Genomic DNA, 20202 nt, shown 5'->3' with positions numbered 1-20202 from the left:
ATGATGTTGATTCCATAGCTTCTGACGATGGTGGCTAGCGGGGCCATAGAGACTTTAAACAGCGTGGGGCAGAGGGAGGATCCCTGGGGAACTCCGCATGTGGTGGGTGTGGGGTCTGCGAGGAAGGGGGTGAGTCCCACTCGTTGAGTTCTGCCAGAGAGGAAGGATTGGATCCAGTTGAGGGCCTTTTCTCTGATGCCCGCTTCGTGGAGTCTTCGTATCAGGGTGTGATGGGAGACTGTGTTGAAGGCTGCCAAGAGGTCTAGCAGGATGAGTGCTGCTGTCTCTCCCTCATCCAGCATGGAGCGGATGTCATCTGTTGCAGCCAGGAGGGTTGTTTCGGTGCTATGGTTTTTCCTGAATCCGGATTGGGAGATGTTGAGAATGTTGTGGTCTTCTAAAAATGTGGCGAGTTTGCTGTTGATTGCTTTTTCAATGACTTTCGCAGGAAAGGGGAGTAGGGAGATGGGCCTGAAGTTTCAGTGAATGACTATGTGGTTTAGAGCTATTAACATATACCACAATAACAAGATGAATTGCGAGTCCTGTATTAGCCAATACGCGTAATACCAGCATTTAAAAGTATGAATAAATATTAGAAGCACAATAAGAATCTGTAAAATAACACCATAAAATCCTTAATCAAACATTTCAATAACCCTGTCAGTGCAAAAATGCACCTAGCAAATGTTGTATGTAATGACTATTAGTCGCAGTTCCATGTGTGTGCAACTATAACTAATCTGTTGGACAATGTAGCATATAACCTGGACGTGTGCTATGTAAAGTTGTGGTAACAGTTGAGTGAGACTGCATGTGTAAAAGGATTAGACCTGGGCCGCATGTTGGAAAGGTGTAAGGTCTATAGGAAACAAAGCGTTTTCTATTTATCATTGAAACCGTTTGGAATGAGACTATCCAGATATTTTATCCAGAATGTTTTTCTCTGAGAAAGAACTTTCTGTATGTTGGTGCCTGATTTAATGATGATCTTTTCAATGACGATGAAACAAAGCTGACCAATGTTATGATGGTGGTCCAGTAAGTGGACCACCAAACTACAATTCCTATTCCTGGTGCTATTCATGCTTTTGTGTTCAGTCATACAAATCTTCACTTTCCTTTCTGTCTTGCACACGTAGTAGGCCACAGGGCCACGGTATTGTGTAGATCACTTTCTCTGAATTGCAATCTGCGGAACGACGTAGCTTGATAGGTTTAACCGTTTTTTGGGTGTGATATTGTATTTCTTGTGATTACATTTCCGAAATCGATGCAGTTGTGACATTTTTTCATTCCTTTGTGATTCACAAATTTTTGTGTGCGGAACAGCTGACATCTCCTTAAGTTTCCTTGAATGCAAGTGTGTAAACAGTGGTTTCTGACTAACGAGCCCTTTAAAATCAGGTTCTGTTTGGAGTAAATCCCAGCGTTTACAGATGCTGTGTTTAATTGCCTCTGACTTGATGTAAAATTTAGTAACAAATACTTTACATGAAGGTTTTTCCTTGTGAACTTGTCTGAGTAATGCTTCATGGTTCATCATGTGTGTGTATTGTAAAGCAGTATCCAATATGTGATCTGGGTAACGTTTAAACTGAGATAGATATGTGTGTAGGATGGGATTGCACATATCTTGGTAAGGTGTGATTCTCTTAATCTGGATGAATGGAGAACAAGGTAGATGTTGCTTCAATGATGGAGAATGAAAAATGCTGTAATGCAAAATGTTGTTTCTGTCTGGGGATTTTTAAACTCACAAGTATATAAACCTGAAGCTGATAATTCAAGATGAACATCCACACACATGATCTCTGAATCACTAATGGTTTGTTATGGCTGTTCGAGGAACAAATGTTGTGTTCCAGCTGCATTTTAGTCCCTTTCCAAATAAAGAGTAGGTCATTTATGTAACATACATAGATGATTAGATTATCAGTCCAGTATGTCTTTTCAAAAATGAAATGATGTATAAATTTAGCCCTGAAGATATTGGCATAACATGGGGCTACGGAAAATCTCATTGATGTACCTGTTCTTTGTATTAAAAAAATAAAGGAATCTTTCCAAGTAAATTAACTATGAAACAATCAAAAGTGTAACAATTATGAAGTGAATACTTTGCTTGGATGCTGTTAACTTGTTGTAAAGCCCACTCATCTGCTTCTATACATCCTCATTTGGGATGGAAGTATATTAAGCTGTCACATCAATTGTACATAGGCAATAGGACTCCAAATTTCTGTCCGACAACCTGGTGAGAGGGTTAAAAAAATCTGATGTATCCTGAATGTATGAACACCACAACTGTACCAGTGGATGAAGAAAAGTATCAAAATATTTGCCTAGAGATTCCTGTAACAACCCACAGCTGGACACTATGGTCCGGAACGGAGGATCTTGTGAGTTCCTGTGAACTTTTGGAAACATATAAATGCGCAGCCTACCTGGATAATCTGTCAGCCAGAAGCGGGTGTGCTCCATAATCCAACAGTTGTCAAGGGCTTTACTGAGAATGTCTTTAAGTGATGCTATGAATTCCATTGTGGCATCCTTCTCCAAAGGGTTGTAAGTATCCTGATCCAGTGCGTGTGCTGTGATTTTATTCTCATAGTATATCCAGTCCATGATGTGCAGGGCCCCTCCCTTATCTGCTGAAATATAAGGTTTTGATTTTGACTCAATTTTAGCAAAATCCTCTGTTCTTGCTGTGTTATGTTGTCCATGCGTGTAGATTGAAATTTTGTGTTGAAAATCCTTTCTTACAAGAACTTCAAAAATGTCAAGAGTTTTGTGTGATGTTAGAGGTTTTAGGTTTGAATTATTGATATTCAGATTCTTCTGTTGGATTGTCAATTACCTGAAGATTATTTTTAAAAAAGTAACGTAATCTCAAATTTCGCATGAACTTGAAAAGGGCTATTTCACATTCTAAAAGGTTGGTGTGATAAGTAGGCACAAATGAAGATTTATTTTGCTAGGTCAAAATTACAGTTTAAAATTGCTCTACAGGGTGCAGTGCAGGCCTGAGGCACGTTTTAAAAGGCTACTTTAGTGGGTGGCACAATGAATGCTGCAGGACTATTACTAGCATTTATTTACAGGCCCTAGGTACATGTTGCACCACCTACCTGGGACTTGCAAGTAAATTAAATGTGCAAATTAGGTTTAAGTTATTTTTTAATGTTGAGGTACTTAGCACAGGTCAACAGTATACAGAGACATAAAGCCAACAAAAATGAGTAGGCAAAACAGATGAAGGGAAGGCAAAAGGTTTGGTGAAATACCAAGCCAAGAATGTTAGGTCTAACACAAACCTCAAGGGTTTCTCCACTGCACTATAACATATGGTTAAATGCAGTTTTTGTTTTCTCACAGGAGCTTGTAAAATTATACACAGAAGTGAAAAGATCATCCATCTGAGCTAATGGTTGGTGTGTCTTTTAGGTAGTGATCAGCTAACAGTGGCCAACACAATTTGGACCCTAGGTTTTAGTCATTCTAGATTGATTGTCCCATTCTTGTTCAGACAGTGCAAGTTATAAGGGTGATTCTGGACTCTTTTCTTTATGTCTGCGACACATTAATGCTTTATTAAGTTATTAAGCACACACCATTAGGAGGATATGCCTCTTTTAATCCGCCACACGCACACATTCTCTGTTGTGAGGGCTTAGATTCCGACTCACCTGAACTTGGAAATAACCTGTAATGTGGCCTTCTGCTGATTTCCACTAAGAAACTGCGCACCTACAAAATGGTCCTGCACAGCTCATATTCTTTATTTCTCTAGGAAAGATATTCCTTCACCAACCTTTAGCTCCCCCAATTCTTTGGAAACAGTTGAAGATTAAGAGTGTTATTATGAACATGGCGATAAACACCTTCGCCCTCCGTGGCGACGGTGAACAGAATACCGCCATTGGCGGCGAACAGAAACCCGCCATATAAAGATGGTAAAAACAGAAACCGCCAAAATTTTGTTTGCCACTGCCAGGGCCTTGTCAGCAAAAAAGCAGCACATTCCACCCCGCCACCGCCGAGCACACAAACCCTCCCGCCCACCAAATAATGATGCACAAATCACTGCGGTGGTCAGTGGATGACGAACAACCAGTGGCGGTACAGACCGCCACGGCCAGCAATGGGACCCTACATCAAGAAATGCACATATTGGCAAGTTTGAAACCCACACACCTGACACACATCCACAGCACTATAAAACACGCACAGACACACCCCGCAATCCTTTGCACTGCCAATAGGAGCAGCCAGACTGACAACACTACAAGCAGACGTTGAATACAACAGCACACAACTCACACAACAGCACCCTCACCAATATCCACACGACACACCACCCACAGCACACACCATGGCACCCCCTAAGCACCCTCGCTTCACAGAACAATGGTGGACAAGATACTCAAGATCAACCCACAAGTATTTGGGGCACAGGTCCATCACACACCCATCGCCAGGAAGATAGAGTTATGGCAGACAGTAGTCAACAAGGTCATCGCAGTGGGAACCCATCCACACACAAGGGACGACATCCACAAGAGATAGAATGACCGGCACGGGAAGGTAAGGTCCATGGCATCAAGGCACAACATTGCGGTCCAGAAGTCTGGGGGAGGACCTCCACCACCCCCGACTACACTGACTGGGAGGAAAAGGTACTGGCCATCCTGCACACTGAGGGCCTCACTGGAGCAATGGACTTGGGTAAGTCATCTACAGTTACCCCATATCCACCACACCTGTAATGCATGCACCACCTCACCCCTCCAACTACCACCAGGACCACTACCCCACCCAGGCCACAATGACTACATCCAGTCACCCTGCATGCCCACAAACCCACCAACAGGTTCACATCCCTCCCCCTGTGCACATCCCTTTACCCCTGCAAGGAATCACAATGGCACTACACCACCCACAGTGCACCTCCACATCCCATGCAAAATGCAATGGCAAGCTCACAAAAGGACCCTGCAATGGCCCAACAGTTGAAAACATGCACAAAATTGTCCTGCCCTGTGCACCCCATCTGATTCTGTAAATGTAACATACATGTCCATTCCCCCCCACAGGCACCACCACCCATGACACCCTGACGGAAAGGACAAGGAGTGCCAGCACCCCACATGAAGCCAGAAGCACCACTCATTACACCCTTGAGGGTAGTATGGACAGTGAGGAATACCCTGGCCCATCACACAGCCTTGGACTGTCACCATCCAGCAGCCCCACCCAGGACACCACTGACACCCCTACTGCCCAGCCACCAACATCAGCTCTGGCCAAACGCCCCACACCAGTGTATCCAGGCCACAGACTGGTGGAACACAAGGACAGAGGCCACAGTCACCACCTAGCAACAGACAGGATGATGATGGCCCCAGTACAAGTGGGACCGCAAGACCTGTGCAGGGGACACAGGCACAGGGGCTAGGCCCAGTGGGAGGGCATCAGTGGCTCAGGGGAGGGAGGGGGCAAAGGATGGATGTTTCAGCCCAGGAGGTGATCTCTGAGGTCCTGGGAGCATACCACCATACCCAGGACAGGTTGGGCCAGACCGTGGCTACCAAGGAGCAGAATCAAAGGCTGCAGATAGCAAACCACCAAGAGGCCATGGAGCAGTGGAAACGGCTCAATGCCACCATGGCCGCCATTGCAGGGGTGCTGCTGCACCACTTCCCAAACCAGCCTGAGACCCCCACAAACCAGGAAGCCCCTACTACAGACCATGATACAGACCAGCCATCAACATCAGCAGCAGCAACTGGACTGATGCCACTATCTAAGGACACACAGGAGACCAGCATCCCTACCCGTTCAGTCCAACAACAGGCACTCAAACGGTCCCTCAGGCCCAGATATGGTACTGGTATACCTGCCAGGACCAAGGCACCATCAAAGAAGTGTGCCACTGAACCACCAACCTCACCGGCCAATAGCAACTCAACAACCTGCAAGGTACAAATGGACATATTACCACAGCCACCAATCGCTGAGACCATGTAGCCAGTATGGACATCCACCATCAGCCCACTGCCATCACTGTAAAGAGCACCATGGCATCCCTGACACTTGTACACCAATGTCAATGTCCCCTGTCATTATGTTGAATCAAATTGAAGTGTGAATGCATTTGCTATTGAAATCCAATAATCAAACCATTATTGCAGGAATGGCACTCCACGCACAACATGGTGTGGAGTAAACAGAAATGTCTAACTAGTTGTTCATCATGTCACATGTCACTTGAAAACCTTGTTACAGTGTAAATGTCTACAGACCCAATACCCCCATAGAGAATAAGTCAGACCGACAGTATGCAGTACAAACAACATCAGCAAACAGTACCTCTTAGTCACTGGAAGTATAGTTGGATCAGTTGGTTCCTGGAGTGTACATCTTCTCCCTCTTCATCATCACCATCACTCTCATCCCCTCTCAAAGGAAGCTGGTCTGGATATACAGCACCCTCCTCCTCCAAGAGGGGAATAGATTTCCTAACAGCCACGTTGTGCAGCAGGCCACCACTATTTTACACACCTTCTCAGGGCCATAGCACAGGGAACCCCCAGAGATATGGAGGCAACGAAATCTAGCCTTCAGGAGACCCATAGTGCGCTCAATCACCCTACTAGTACGTCCATGGACCTCATTGTAATTCCTCTCAGCATCTGTTATAGGATTCCTCACTGGTGTCAGGAGCCAATGCATGTTGGGGTAGTCAGAATCACCTGCAAAAGTGGGGAAAAACATGACTGTAACTAACTACCCTCTGTTGCGGACAGCCTGGCTTTCAGCAATGTACAGTAAATTTGTCAGCCACACTCACCTATGATCCATCCTCTGTCCCCTTGTAGTTGTTCCATCATGTGTGACACACTGCTGTTCCTCAGCACAAATAAATCATGGTCTGCAGTACACACCAATTAAATGTTCATAGAGTAAAAGCTCTTCCTGTTTCTGTACACCCGTTCACTTACTCTTGGTGGGATGAGAGCTATGTGGGTGCCATCGATGTCACCTATCACATGGGGAATGTTGGCAAAGGCATAAAAGTCTGACTTGATGGTAGGTAGTTCAGCACTTTGGGGAAACCTCACATATGACTGCAGGTGTTGTACAAATGCATCCAGGAATCTGAACCGGATGAGGCAAAACACTGGCTGTGAAAACCCTGCACCCATGCCCACAGTCACCTGAAACGAGCCCGTGGCCAGGAAATGGAGTACAGAGAGTACTTGCACTTCAGTAGGGATGGCATGCTGATTCCGATTAGCCAGTCTCAGTACTGGATCCAGTAATGCACAAAGTTTACAAATAGTAGCACGAGTGAGTCTGTAATTGATAATGATGTGACGTTCCACCATGGTCTCCAAATCAACAAGTGGTCTGTACACAGATGGGGCCCTCCCTCGCCACATGGGTCTGTACCTAGGAGGAGTGGGGAACACAAGTGAGGTACACAAATTCATTTGCACAACATGTTGTGTATATAACACTACTGACAAACAAGTAGGTGACACAGAAGCATTGTAGGATGTTAAACTGTAGTGACATGTCCTAACTGATACATCTGGACTGTTGTGGTGAGTAAATTGTCTTTTGGCATTGGTTTGAGGGTTGGGGTGCATAATGCCAGCATGGGGCCAATGACCAAATAATGACTGCGTGGTAGTTCGCAAAATGTTAGCCCCCTGTCATCCAAATATGTAGCAGTGGAAGTTACCTCATACCGCTAGCAGTTGTAGTAATGGCATAAGGCGGTGTTCTCCGCTGTGCACCCATTCATTGGTTAACATGGTTGTCAATGGGGAGTATGGGCCTATCATGATCGCCGCCAGCGGTGACGGTGCACACCGCCGTAGAGTGTACGCCATTTCTTCACCCCAGCTTTACTTGACTCCTGCATTCCGTGCATGCAAGTACTCCACTGAGTGTGCTGCTGTGTCCTGACTCTGGTCCTGGAAATGGCACGAGTCACAGGGGAAAGGGCCCCAGCCTTCACCACAGAGGAGCTGGACAAGCTGATGGACAGGATCCTACCCCTGTATGCCAAGCTATATGGTCGACCAGAGGTGCAGGTGAGTAGGCGGATTGGGGTGCATGGGTGTGTGTGTGTGTGTGATGGTGGTGGATGCCTGTAAACATGTGTGCACAATTTGTAACAGCACAGCCGTTTAATGCATTACAATCTGCGTGAGTAAGGTGCTGTAATGCTGTTTTAAGTGTCTGTCCCATAGGCGATGAATGGCCAGTGGTATCACATGTGCTTTTTATGACCTCAGTGTTTCTTTCCTGTGTGTCTACTACAGGTCAGCACCCATCAGAAGAGGGGACTCTGGCACGCCATCACCAAGGAGATGCGGACCCTGGGGGTCTACAACCGGCGTAGCACCGACTGCAGGAAGCCGTGGGAGGGCCTGCGGCACTGGGCGAGGAAGACCTGCGAGGCCCAGCTGGGAAGTCCTCCCAATGAGGAAGGGGTGCCGGTGGGGCCCGGACCCTACTAATGCCCCGCATTCTGGTGGTGGCATATCCAGACTTGGATGGGCGCTTGAAGGCTGCACAGCAGGCATAAGGGGGTGAGTACCAAGACCATTGTATGCCTCCTTAATGGATGTCTGAGGGTGCTGTAGTACGTATGCTGTCTAGTGGCAGGGACTCTGACTGATGTCATTTAGCATAATGGCCCCCATGGGCAGTTAGGTGATAAGGAGCAGGTCAGCAGTTCTTCAGGTCCTTCTGTAATGTTGGAGATGGCTTTATACCAGGGTTGTGGCCACTAGTCAGGGGCATAGCCATGAGTATAACTGTAGGTGCTGCATGTTGGTATATGTGCTGGGTGGTAGTATGTGTGAACCAGATATGTACATCCATTCAGCTGTTTACAGATTTCTCTCCTGTTTTGTCTCCCCACCCCTGTACTCTTGTGTTATCTGTGTACATCAGCATCATCTGGCGAGGGAGCAGTGGCACCGGCGAGTGGGGATGCAGCGGCCCACGGTTCCAAGGAGGCAGAGTTGAGCGACGCCAAGGGGACCAGTGGGTTGGAGGGCGAAGGGAGTACCACGGGGGATGCATCTACCTCTGAAGGGTGGGTGTCTCCTTCGCCCCAGGCACCTCATCCCCTGTCCCAGTCAGCCCTGCTGCCCTCACGGAGGAGGCTATTGACCTCCTGAGGACCATCTCTGTAGGGCAGACAACCATCCTGAATGCCATCCAGGAGCTAGCATCCCAGATGCAGCAGTGCAGTGCATACCTGGAAGGCATTCACGGTGCCATGTCTGGCCTATTGAGATCTTTACAGGCTCTGGCCTCCTCTTTGACGGCAGCCAGTATCCCTGGTCTTTCCATCCCCCCTCCAACCACCTCTACCCCTTCCAGCATCCCTCTCCCTTCACCCATTCCAAGCGCGTGTTCAGACAGCCATGCTCACACTTCAACACACAAGAAGCATACTGAGAAACACAAGCACCACACTTCCCACCACATTCATACACACAGCCAACATACAAAGGCACGCACAACAACATCCACTTCCCCCAGTGTGTCCACCTCTCCCACCTCCCTGCCTGTCACCTCTACATGCACACCCACAGGCACTGCACCTTCATTCACTGTTGCTGGCCCCATTCTTGCAGTCACCACAACATCAGACATCCAGTCCTGCACCCCAGACACCACACCTGCACTCACCACAATGACTCTGAGTACCACTTGCAGCACTCTCACCAAACTTGCAGACACCCAGACAACATCCATTTAGGCTGGCAGCCTGTCTTGTCCCACTGTGTCCACCCCCCTCCTCCCATTACACTCAGACGTTCCCAGACACCCACTCAATACACATCCACCACACCTCTGCATACTGTACAGTCACCTGCATCCACGTCACGCACACCTACATCTGTTACGACCACTCCCTCTTCCTCCACTCCCACACCTTCCTCCAGGTCCACCCCGACTGCCCCTAAGAAACTGTTCCTATCCCGTGTATACCTTTTTGAACCCACTGGCCCACCCCGTCTCGTCCCTAAACGTGCACACCTCCTTGCCCTGTCCACTCCTCCCACGTCCAAGTCCGCCCCAGTCTGCCCTTCCCATTCCCGTGCACCTTCCCCTGTGAGCAAGAGGCCCCGTGCTGGCCCAGGACCATCTGCCGCCCCCTGGTCCAAGCCTGCTTCCCCACCTTCCAAGGCTAAACCCAATCCCCCTCCCAAACGTAAGCCCAAGCCCCCCAGACGTAAGTCCCCACCCCCTGCCCGTTCCCTGAGGTGCCTGGCTGCCCCTTTATGGTGGAGTACCATATGCACATGTGGAAGGCATGTTCGGGCCATATGGGCCCATCCGCCCATGGCCTCATTTGGACAATCTGTTGCTCCTGGAGCTTTAATAAAGTTTGTTTGCCCAGTGTTGGTGTTGGCACACTCTGGATCTGTGGTTCCCCGTTTCATTGTGGGGGGGGTGTTGTGCACATGTGGGTACTTTGGCAGGCTGTCTTGGGCTTGTTTCGGGTAAGTACCTCTTGCTCAGGTGTGTGTGGCTTGTGATGTTGTGAGGGGTTGTGGGTGCGTTGCAGGGTGGGTGAAGTGAGTGGGTATGTAACTGTGCCCTTTCTTCCCTTGTTTAGTAGGTTGCGGTACTTACTGTCGTCGTGTTGGTCAGCGGTCACGGTCGTGGAGGTATATGGCAAGGAGCAGCACTGGCATGATTTGCCACTCTCTCTCCGTGTCTGCTTCTGCGTGTTGTGTGAACCTCCAGTGAGTGTTTCCTTTTGTTTTGTTCATTTCCGCCAGGCTTTGCTTGGCGGTGGTTCCCGCCCCGGAACTGACGGCGTTCTAGTGCTTTATTATTTGTTGGGCGGGTAGGGTCTTTCTGTCGGACTGTGGGCGGCCTCTTCCGTCGTTGTCGACACTCCTCTGCTGGCGGTGGGTGTTTTTCAGGCTGCCTGTTTTTCATATGCTTCATTATTTGGCGGCCCAGACCGCCTGACTTTTAGCGGTAGTTACCGCCACCGCCGGCGGTGAGGTCTTTCCCGCCGTGTTCATAATCAGGGCCTAAGACTTTCTTTATAGCCTGTGGGCTTCTACTATTATGGCCTCGTCCCATACACAAATTTGAATGGGCCACAACTGGTAGTTCACCTGTGTTCTGGAGATGCATGCTTTTACTCATACTCCATGTCCACAAGATCTTTTTCTGGTCTACTGACTGATATGTAAGAGAACTGCAATGAAGCGACCCTTGACCATGCTTCTGGCAGGCAGGTCGCTCACTACACCGCTGCCCCTGCCGCCTCTACTCAGGTGCCATTGTTTCTTTTTCCCTGTTTTCTGAGCTACAGCTGCACACCCACGCCGCTGCGTCTCTGCGGCCCGCCCCCCTCCCTCCACCTCAAATTTCCTTTCCTTCCCACCGCTTAGCCCTGCGGCCCCGCCCCCCCACTCTCCCATTCGCCAATCCCTCCCTCCTCCCAGCTGCCACTCCCTCCCCTCTTATGGCAGCTGTGGCGCAGACTCGCGGAAGGCGCACCAAAGGCAAGCCCGTCTGCGTCAAGACCGCGCCCATCACCAGTCCCCCTGGCCCACACGCCTCCCGTACCACCAATCACAACTACACTGGCAATGACCTCCACGCCCTCAATACAGGACGCTTCTCTATCTGCTTCCAGTCCACTCCGAAGCACACTAAAGGACCCTTCTCCTGCAAAGCCTGCAATTTCACCTGCAACCTAACCTCCAAGCTCCAACTCAAAGCCTCAGACAACCACCTAAGATGCATCTTGATCAACACCTGCTCCGTCCACAAGCACGCAATCGAACTCTGGGACCTACTGACCACATCCTCGCCTGACGTCGCATTTCTCACCGAAACTTGGATGAATTCTGCCTCGGAACCAGCCATAGCCATAGCCATACCAGAAGGCTACAAGATCACCAGAAGAGACCGCAGCAACAAACCAGGAGGAGGAATCGCCATAGTCCACAAAAACACCATTAGAGTCTCCATCAGCTCCCACAACACAATCAACTCCGCCCAGCACCTCCATTTCAAAATCCACATCAACGCCAACACCACCCTGTCTACAGACCCCTAGGCCCCAGACCGCAGTTCTGCAACATCGCCAACGCCATCAGCTCCCAAGCCCTCTCCTCAACGGACTATATCCTCCTCGGCGACCTGAACTTCCACCTAGAAAACAACAATGATATCAACACCACCAACCTAATCGCCAACCTCGGCCTCAAGCAACTCATCATGTCGCCCACCCACACCGCAGGACACACACTCGACCCCATCTTCTCAGCCAGCAACCACGTCTTCTTCAGCCACACCACCAAACTCCTCTGGACCGACCATCGCTGCATCCATTTCCCCTTTCAGAAGCCAATCACTCACCACTAAACCCCCCCCACCGCTACTGGAACAGAATCTCAACAGAACAGCTGATCTCCACCCTCACCCAGGCACCTCCTCCCAGGACCCGGGACACCAGCACAGCTGCCACCTACCTGCATAAATGGATAGAAGACTGCGCCAATACCCTTGCACCACTCGAGCAGCCCTCAGACACCCACCACAGACTCAAGGCCAGCTGGTTCACCCCCGACCTGCAGGCCTCCAAACAGGAATGTCAAAGAATGGAGAAGACCTGGTGCCTTGCACCCACCGAATCCAACCACACTGCCCTCAAGACTGCCATCCGCAAACATCACCAGCTGATCCGCACTACCAAAAGCACCTACTACAAAAGCCGAATAGACACCAACGCCCACAACAACAAAGAGCTCTTCGGCATCATCAAAGAACTCTCCAACCCCAGGACCTGCTCCCACAAACCCTCGCCATCACAGGAACTCTGCTACTCCCTCGCCACTCACTTCTGTCATAAGATCGAAGACATCCACAACAGCTTCAAACCCCAGACCCATCAACCAACCACAGACAACCACGAACCCAACTCATCAAACAATACCAACCCTCTATGCTCCTGGACCCACGTCAACAATGAAGACACCATCAACACCATGGCCTCCATCCACTCCGGCTCCCCCTCAGATCCCTGCCTGCACCAGACCTTCAACAAAGGCAGCAACTTCATCGCACCCCACCTCTGCGCCATCATCAACAGCTCCTTCGAGACAGCCACCTTCCCGGAGAGATGGAAACACGCCGACGTCAAAGCCCTGTTGAAGAAACCCAAAGCAGATCCAGATGACCCCAAAAACTACCGGACCATCTCCCTCCTCCCCTTCCCAGCGAAGGTCATTGAAAAAATCATGAACAGCCAACTATCCCGCTACCTGGAAGACAGCAAAGTGCTCGATACCTCCCAATCCGGATTTCACAAGAACCACAGTACGGAGACCGCACTCATTGCTGCCACAGATTACATCAGGACCATGCTCGACAAAGGCGTAACCGCAGCGCTCATCCTCCTGGACCTTTCCACAGCTTTCGACACCGTCTGTCACCACACCCTTTGAACACGCCTCCACAACACTGGGATCCACGGCAAGGCCCTTGACTGGATCTCCTCTTTCCTCTCCGGCAGAACCCAGAGAGTCCGCCTTCCACCCTACCTGTCCGAATCCTCCAAAACCATCTGTGGCGTCCCACAGGGATCCTCCCTCAGCCCAACACTTTTCAATGTTTACATGGCTCCCCTCGCCAACATCGCACAATCCCACCACTTGAACATAGTACCCTACGCAGACGACACCCAGCTAATCATCTCCCTCACGAAAGACCCCACAACAGCAAGAAACAACCCCCACAAAGGACTTCACGCCATCGCCAACTGGATGGAGTCAAGCCGCCTCAAGCTAAACATAGACAAAACAGAGGTCCTTATCCTCGGCAGCAACCCCTCCGCCTGGAACGACTCCTGGTGGCCTACCTCCCTCAGAGCCACCCCCACACCCACCACCCAAGTACGGAACCTGGGCATCATCCTCGACTCAGCACTCAGCATGACTCAGCAGGTCAACGCAGCCTCCTCTTCCTGTTACAACACCCTCTGCATGCTCCGCAAGATCTTTAAGTGGATTCCCGTTGAAACCAGAAAAACAGTCACCCACGCCCTAGTCAGCAGCCGGCTGGACTTCGGCAACGCACTCTATGCAGGAACCACGGCCGAACCTCAAAAGAAAATGCAACGTATCCAAAACGCCTCCACCAACTCATCCTTGACGTCCCACGCCGCAACCACATCTCTGCCCACCTCAGAGAACTACACTGGCTACCCGTATTGAAGAGGATTACCTTCAAACTACTCACCCACGCACACAAAGCCCTCCACAACACAGGTCCGGCCTACCTCAACCACAGACTCACCTTCCATACCCCCGTCCGCCAGCTCCAATCCACCAGCCTCGCCCTCGCCTCCGTCCCCCGCAGTCACCGCACCACCACCGGAGGAAGATCCTTCTCTCACCTCGCCGCCAAGACCTGAAACTCCCTACTGCTCCAACTACGCCAGACCCAAGACCTCCTGACGTTCAGAAAACTCCTCAAGACATGGCTATTCGACCAGTAGCTACCACCCACCCACCCCCAGCGCCTTGAGACCCTGACGAGTGAGTAGCGCGCTTTATAAATTGATTGATTGGTTGAATGCTGACATCTTTTGTAGCCCCCATTAAAAATATTTAATTGAGCTATTGGTATGAGTTGACTGTGTCAAATTTGTGTGTTTTTAGAAAAATTTTAAAACTATTTCTTTACATGTTTTTGGAACATTTTAACAACTTCCATCCTGTCTTGAAAGAACTGCTGATTCAAATACATTGCATTTGAATGTTCTTTACTGAGAAATATCTATTTTCTATAATTACTGTGTTTTTCATTATAAAACACCTTGATGCCTCCTGTCCACGTTTGCACTCAAAGAAATGTGTATCTCAAGTTCACTCTTCTAAATCCCTCTCCAGCTGTTTAGGAACCTATGCCCTAAAATGTGGAAATATATTTGGTCTGGAAACCTTTGTCAGTTACCACATGAGCAAGGAGGACACAATATAACAAACATGTTGCACTTTTTATGGTTGGCTCAACTTCAGGAAATAATGGGGTCAGTGAAGAGGGTATATTGCAACTCAAGAAGGAGGTACTATGCAGGGGGACACATTGAAGGACACCCCTTTTATGAATAACACGGTTAAGACATGGAGGATGACCCAGACTTTGGTTGTACTTCGGATATAAGATAATTCTAAAACATAGTGCGCTATAGGTCTCCAGTACGCCACACAGTAGTGCTGGAGGTTTTCCCCTTACCTATTATGATATTTCAAGGGAAGTGCATTAAGAAATTTCCATACATTTTTTAAAAACATATTTTATTGTTTTTCGAACCAAACCAGAAAAACATAAGCCTTGCAGTTATACAGACATTTCTACAAGGGTAATTATACACCATATTTATTTTATTGAAGGTACATCAATGTGTAACAGCACCAATCATATATCGTAAACCATATTGACCACATCCTTCTGGTAGATGATATGTCCTCTGGTTATTGGCCCCATAGTTTTTTTTAACTTTATTTGGACATCCTCGGCTCATGTATGTAACTTGTTCAGCCACAATACGCTAATCCATATTCTTGCACAAATTATCTAGGGTCAGCTGGACACGATTGCCCACAATTGAACAATATCACTTCTAGTAACCACCAAAGCGATATTATATTTGGAGATGGTTAGGTAGTTCTAACAGAGTTTCTAACTTATATTTTCTAACTGTTTCCCAAAAAGACAGTCCCAGAGGGCCCCTCCTTATTTTGTGTACCAATGACCCTATGGATGCACAACTTCTCAGGCATGTATTATTATTATTATTATTATTTTGTCCCAGTAGAAATGGGTGGTCTCACGTATAATAGATCTGGTGGAATGTTTTCAATTGTGTTACCCTTAACCCTGATCTAATTGCCACCTTTGTTGGGTACATATGTTCTTTGGCCCAGTCACCTTACCTAAGCAGCCCAAGTATTTGAAAAATTGGGAACCAGAAAGGGAAAATTCAGTACTTAGTGCTGTGTGTGATTTAAAATATATGGGGCCCCATATGTCCCCCAGCTTTGATATACTTATTGCATCCCATTTAGGAAACTAAACTGTTTAATATTGGATACATCATAGAGCAATGTCAAGTCTCAATGTGGTGTCTCGCGGGTCAGCACACCCTGCTTACCTCTTAGCTGGATAAGCATGCCTATTCACAGTTCTGTGTGACTGTGCTGTAGTACAGTCAGGTAGTGTTTGAGAATCTGCCACCTTTTAAGGACCTGTGATATCCTTTGACTCAAAGCGCATTACTAGCTGCCATAAAAGAGGGCTCTTTCTGGGGAGCAAAAGCCTAGCCTTAAATAATCACCATTTGCAAGTCCCAGTAATACCTCCATAAATCATGTCTGGTGATTACCCCATCGTGTGAAGCTACAAAGTTGAATGTGCAATCCATGCTGTGTTCCCATTCCACAAAAGTGTGCATACCACACATTTAGTCTGGTGCAATAGGCACAAGCTATCCAGAATGGAGTTTTCTGGGATTACGTATAAGAATGTACGAACAGTGATCATTTTGTTTATGTGAAATCAATTATTAAAACATGTTGCAATTAAATTATATATATTTTATAGAGTTTTTAGGGTTTAGGGATGGGTAGGGTATAATGGTACTAAGGTGTTTTTTAGGGTTCAGGGATGGGTTGTGTATAGTCATTATGTTGTATTGTCATTACAACCCTGCCTTGCATAAACTTGCTTAAACATTGGATTGCACTTCCATAAACCGGTTTAAACTTCTTCCTAAACTTTAAAGACTAATACATTTGAGCTCTATCAGAAAACAAAGAACCAGTCCAGCTAGTCATCAAAAAACACATCCCTCCAGTGGTACCTTTCGGCACCCTCATCCAATAACCTTCAAGCTAGTTCTTCATATTGATGATGCTCTCTACACGTGCTGTGTTCATTCTGGGGATCCATCGGTATTTAACAGATATCATGTTTCAGTTTTTAGTTTATCCCCTCCCAGGCACCTAGATGAGGAAACACTGATTGAAGTTTGCTGACAGCAGTCTTTGCTGTTATAATCTTTTCCATGACTTTGTGAGTCAATTTCCCAACCACCTCGTCCAACATGAACAGGAGACTTCTCCAGATGCTTGTTGAAAACAGGGTTTGTAGTACGCATGTTATGGTTATGTCACGCAGTCTTACAATTCTGAGCAGAAATATATAAAAGAATGATAGCATATACTAGTCATCATTTGAGTGCTCACTAGTCACCCTTATACTGGGTTTGGTATTAAAAGGAAGGACCAAATATACAGTATGGATATTTGTGCAGGTTGCTTTGCCACTGATTCTTCCTGAAATTGATTGTGGGTCAAAGGTTGAGTGGTAGTATTCTCGGAAAAAGACCACTGGAAGTTGCAAATATGTGATCTAATCTAATTATGTAATGGGTGGGACTTGACCCACATTGCAGGGATGTGGAATTGCTGTAGCCCTAAGCCCAGGACATATTGTTTGAGACATGTTGTTTGGGTTCAAGGGCAACAGGGTTTCATGTCTATTTTGTCCTTCTGTAGCACAAACCCATGAGGTGCCAGTTTACAGTACCACATTATGGCTTAGGGAAGGGCATTGTCTGCAGTTAAGGTAATATTTGTGTCCATATGTTAATGTTGTTCGAACCTCTATTTTTGGTTCATTATGCAAAGCCTTTATTATTAGGGTGAGCTCTCTAAGAAACGTTGTAAGCCTCAGACTTCATTGCTGACAGTGGTTCCAATTTAAAAATGTATACATGTTTGCAAAGTTTAACAAAATGAGGCTATGTATAATGCTCCCATAATGCACTCTTATTAGATGCCAATATTTGCAGAATTTTGAAAGCAAGATTCATCATTCTTTGCTTTCAAAATTGTTCACAAAAAATGCAACTAGAAAACTTTGCTAAACTACTGTAGAAATTTTAGGTACCGTTTCATTGACGGATCATTTAATAAAATGTGTTGATGCATGCTAGTATTTCCCAAAAATATTAATAATTGAAAATCAAGGTAAGAGTTTCAACAAGATTATGAAAAACATGAAAATAAACAAGCATTGCCAAAGCCAAAACGTCTGACTTTAGTGATCCGCTTTTTGGTTTTGTCAATGCGTATCAGGTATTGACATGATTTTTGTACAACTTCGGTCTACCACCATTAAAACAAACAATGGCAAAAATAAAAACAGTTTTTGCTCTTAAAAAGCACACATTTCCACAATGTTTCTGGCACTGAATAAAACTACTTTGTGTGCCAAAATACTCTTTGTGAAAGAGCAGACTGCCGTCACTCAGTGAAGCCAGTCTTTATATAAATAGACAGAATTTTAATCAGATCAAGAGGTCTTGGTTAATACGAGACCTAGTTAGGGGCCCAAATCTTAAAGAAAGTCACAAAAGTGTGCCCATGGTATATGTCCTTGCATTAGTGCAGATTTATGTCTCTCGTTAAAATCACAAGAATTTACAGAAGTAGGGTATCACCCCTCTTCAGCCAGGCTAGCTTGAATCTGGTGGCATAGTGAGCATGGGACCCACGTCTGGGCATACTTTTCCCACTTGGGGCGACAAACTCAAAAAGAATAGTTGATGGATGGAATGTAGACCAAATCAAACATTCACCCCCAGTTGATGGATTCAACCCAGATCTGTGACTGTGGGTGAATGTTTGATTTGTTCTGCATTGCGTCCATCAACTGTTCTTTTTGCGTTTGTTGCCCCAAGTGAGAAGGGTATGCCCAGACGTGGTATTGAGTCTGAGCTTTTAATAAAACCCCTTAACTCTGTTTCAGACTGAAGTATTACTTGTGTGTCCCATGTGATCATACTATCACTCTAAATTGATTTGGTGTGAAGTTTTGATGTCTTGTGTCTTCACACCCTTATGATGGGTGTAAAGATTTATTGACCTTGGTATAAAGCATAACTCAAAGAAAGATATGCTTTATCTCTATTTTGAAAAACAAAAGAAACAGTATATAAATACACAATACATATGAATTTGTACATAAACTAAAATCAGTTAACCCCTTTGCCTGCATAAATAATCTCATAAGATCTGGGTAGATGATTTCTAAGATATTCATAGTAGACATTCCTGTCAGAGAAGCACTTGACAACTCCTTGACTTATTGTTTTTTAACACCTACCTTATAGCAGCCCCTTAGGTTGAGTTTGAACACCATATAAGCGAACAATTTAGGCACATTTTCCTTATTGGTTTTCCTATTTATATTACATGACTGTCTTTTGTCCTGCCCAAAAAAGAATCTCTCGAAGCAGCAAAGAACCCAAACTATGCTTTCCGAATTCTTTCATCCTTGGTAGCCAATACCACTGAACACCTTCACTGGAGGGTTTAAATGTTGGCTTCCAGTGAAAGGGAGTACAATTTGAGGCCCTGTGCCCACCCCACAAGACACTCTGTAGCCAAACCTTTGGCTACCAATACACATTTGCCAACCTTATCCGTCAACCAGATGCTTGCAGCAGACCTTGCTGAAGCTACTGAATAATCTTCTATTTGTTTTGAAATATTTGGTGGGGGAGTGCAAAGTTAGCGCTCTAGAGTCTGCAAATAGCCCACTTCAAATAGCCTAGCCCAGGGGCAACGTCATCCAATCCTTCTCGGCTGGTTTCAGTTTCATGGGGTGGAGGGTCGGGTGGCGGGAAATGAGTGTGAATGGGTTGTGAGTATGAAAGGTGTCATGTTTAGGCTAAATGTTACAACAAATGGGTTGCAGTCAACTATTGTGTTGGTTTATGAACTTTTTAGCCATGTAATATACATGTTGTCTGTTCAAGATGTCTCATCATGGTCTCTTTTAACACATTTTTGTTCCCTATAGTGGGTTGTTAGTAAGAGCTGAAGCAATTTACATTACTTTACATTGTTTCTTTAGGTACCTTTGGAAGGGGGCAGCAGGATTTAAATACAGACGCACGAGCAAAAAGGTGAAGAAACTATATTGTTTTCAAATGTATTGTTTATGGTGTAGAAATCGTTATTTTTTAGAAACTAGTTGCTAAACACATCCTTCAACAAAACAAAATGTCATACGTTTTTATAGCTGAACAGAATTGCCCTATTAACATGCTATAAGCAACTGTTT

The 20202-nt window shown here is 46.6% G+C and overlaps 1 protein-coding gene across 1 annotated transcript in view; it reads left to right on the top strand.

The window, feature by feature from the left end:
* Positions 1–20202, top strand: part of POLK (DNA polymerase kappa) — a 505299-nt gene that overhangs the window by 464811 nt on the left and 20286 nt on the right. The window contains exon 14 of the mRNA XM_069223734.1: positions 19993–20044. Within this exon, the coding sequence (XP_069079835.1) occupies positions 19993–20044 (52 nt within the window). The remainder of the gene's footprint in view (positions 1–19992; positions 20045–20202) is intronic.

The sequence above is a fragment of the Pleurodeles waltl genome, chromosome 1_1 (genome assembly GCF_031143425.1).
Source record: "Pleurodeles waltl isolate 20211129_DDA chromosome 1_1, aPleWal1.hap1.20221129, whole genome shotgun sequence".
In the NCBI taxonomy this organism is placed as follows: Eukaryota; Metazoa; Chordata; class Amphibia; order Caudata; family Salamandridae; genus Pleurodeles; species Pleurodeles waltl.
This window is presented reverse-complemented; position numbering and strand designations above follow the sequence as displayed.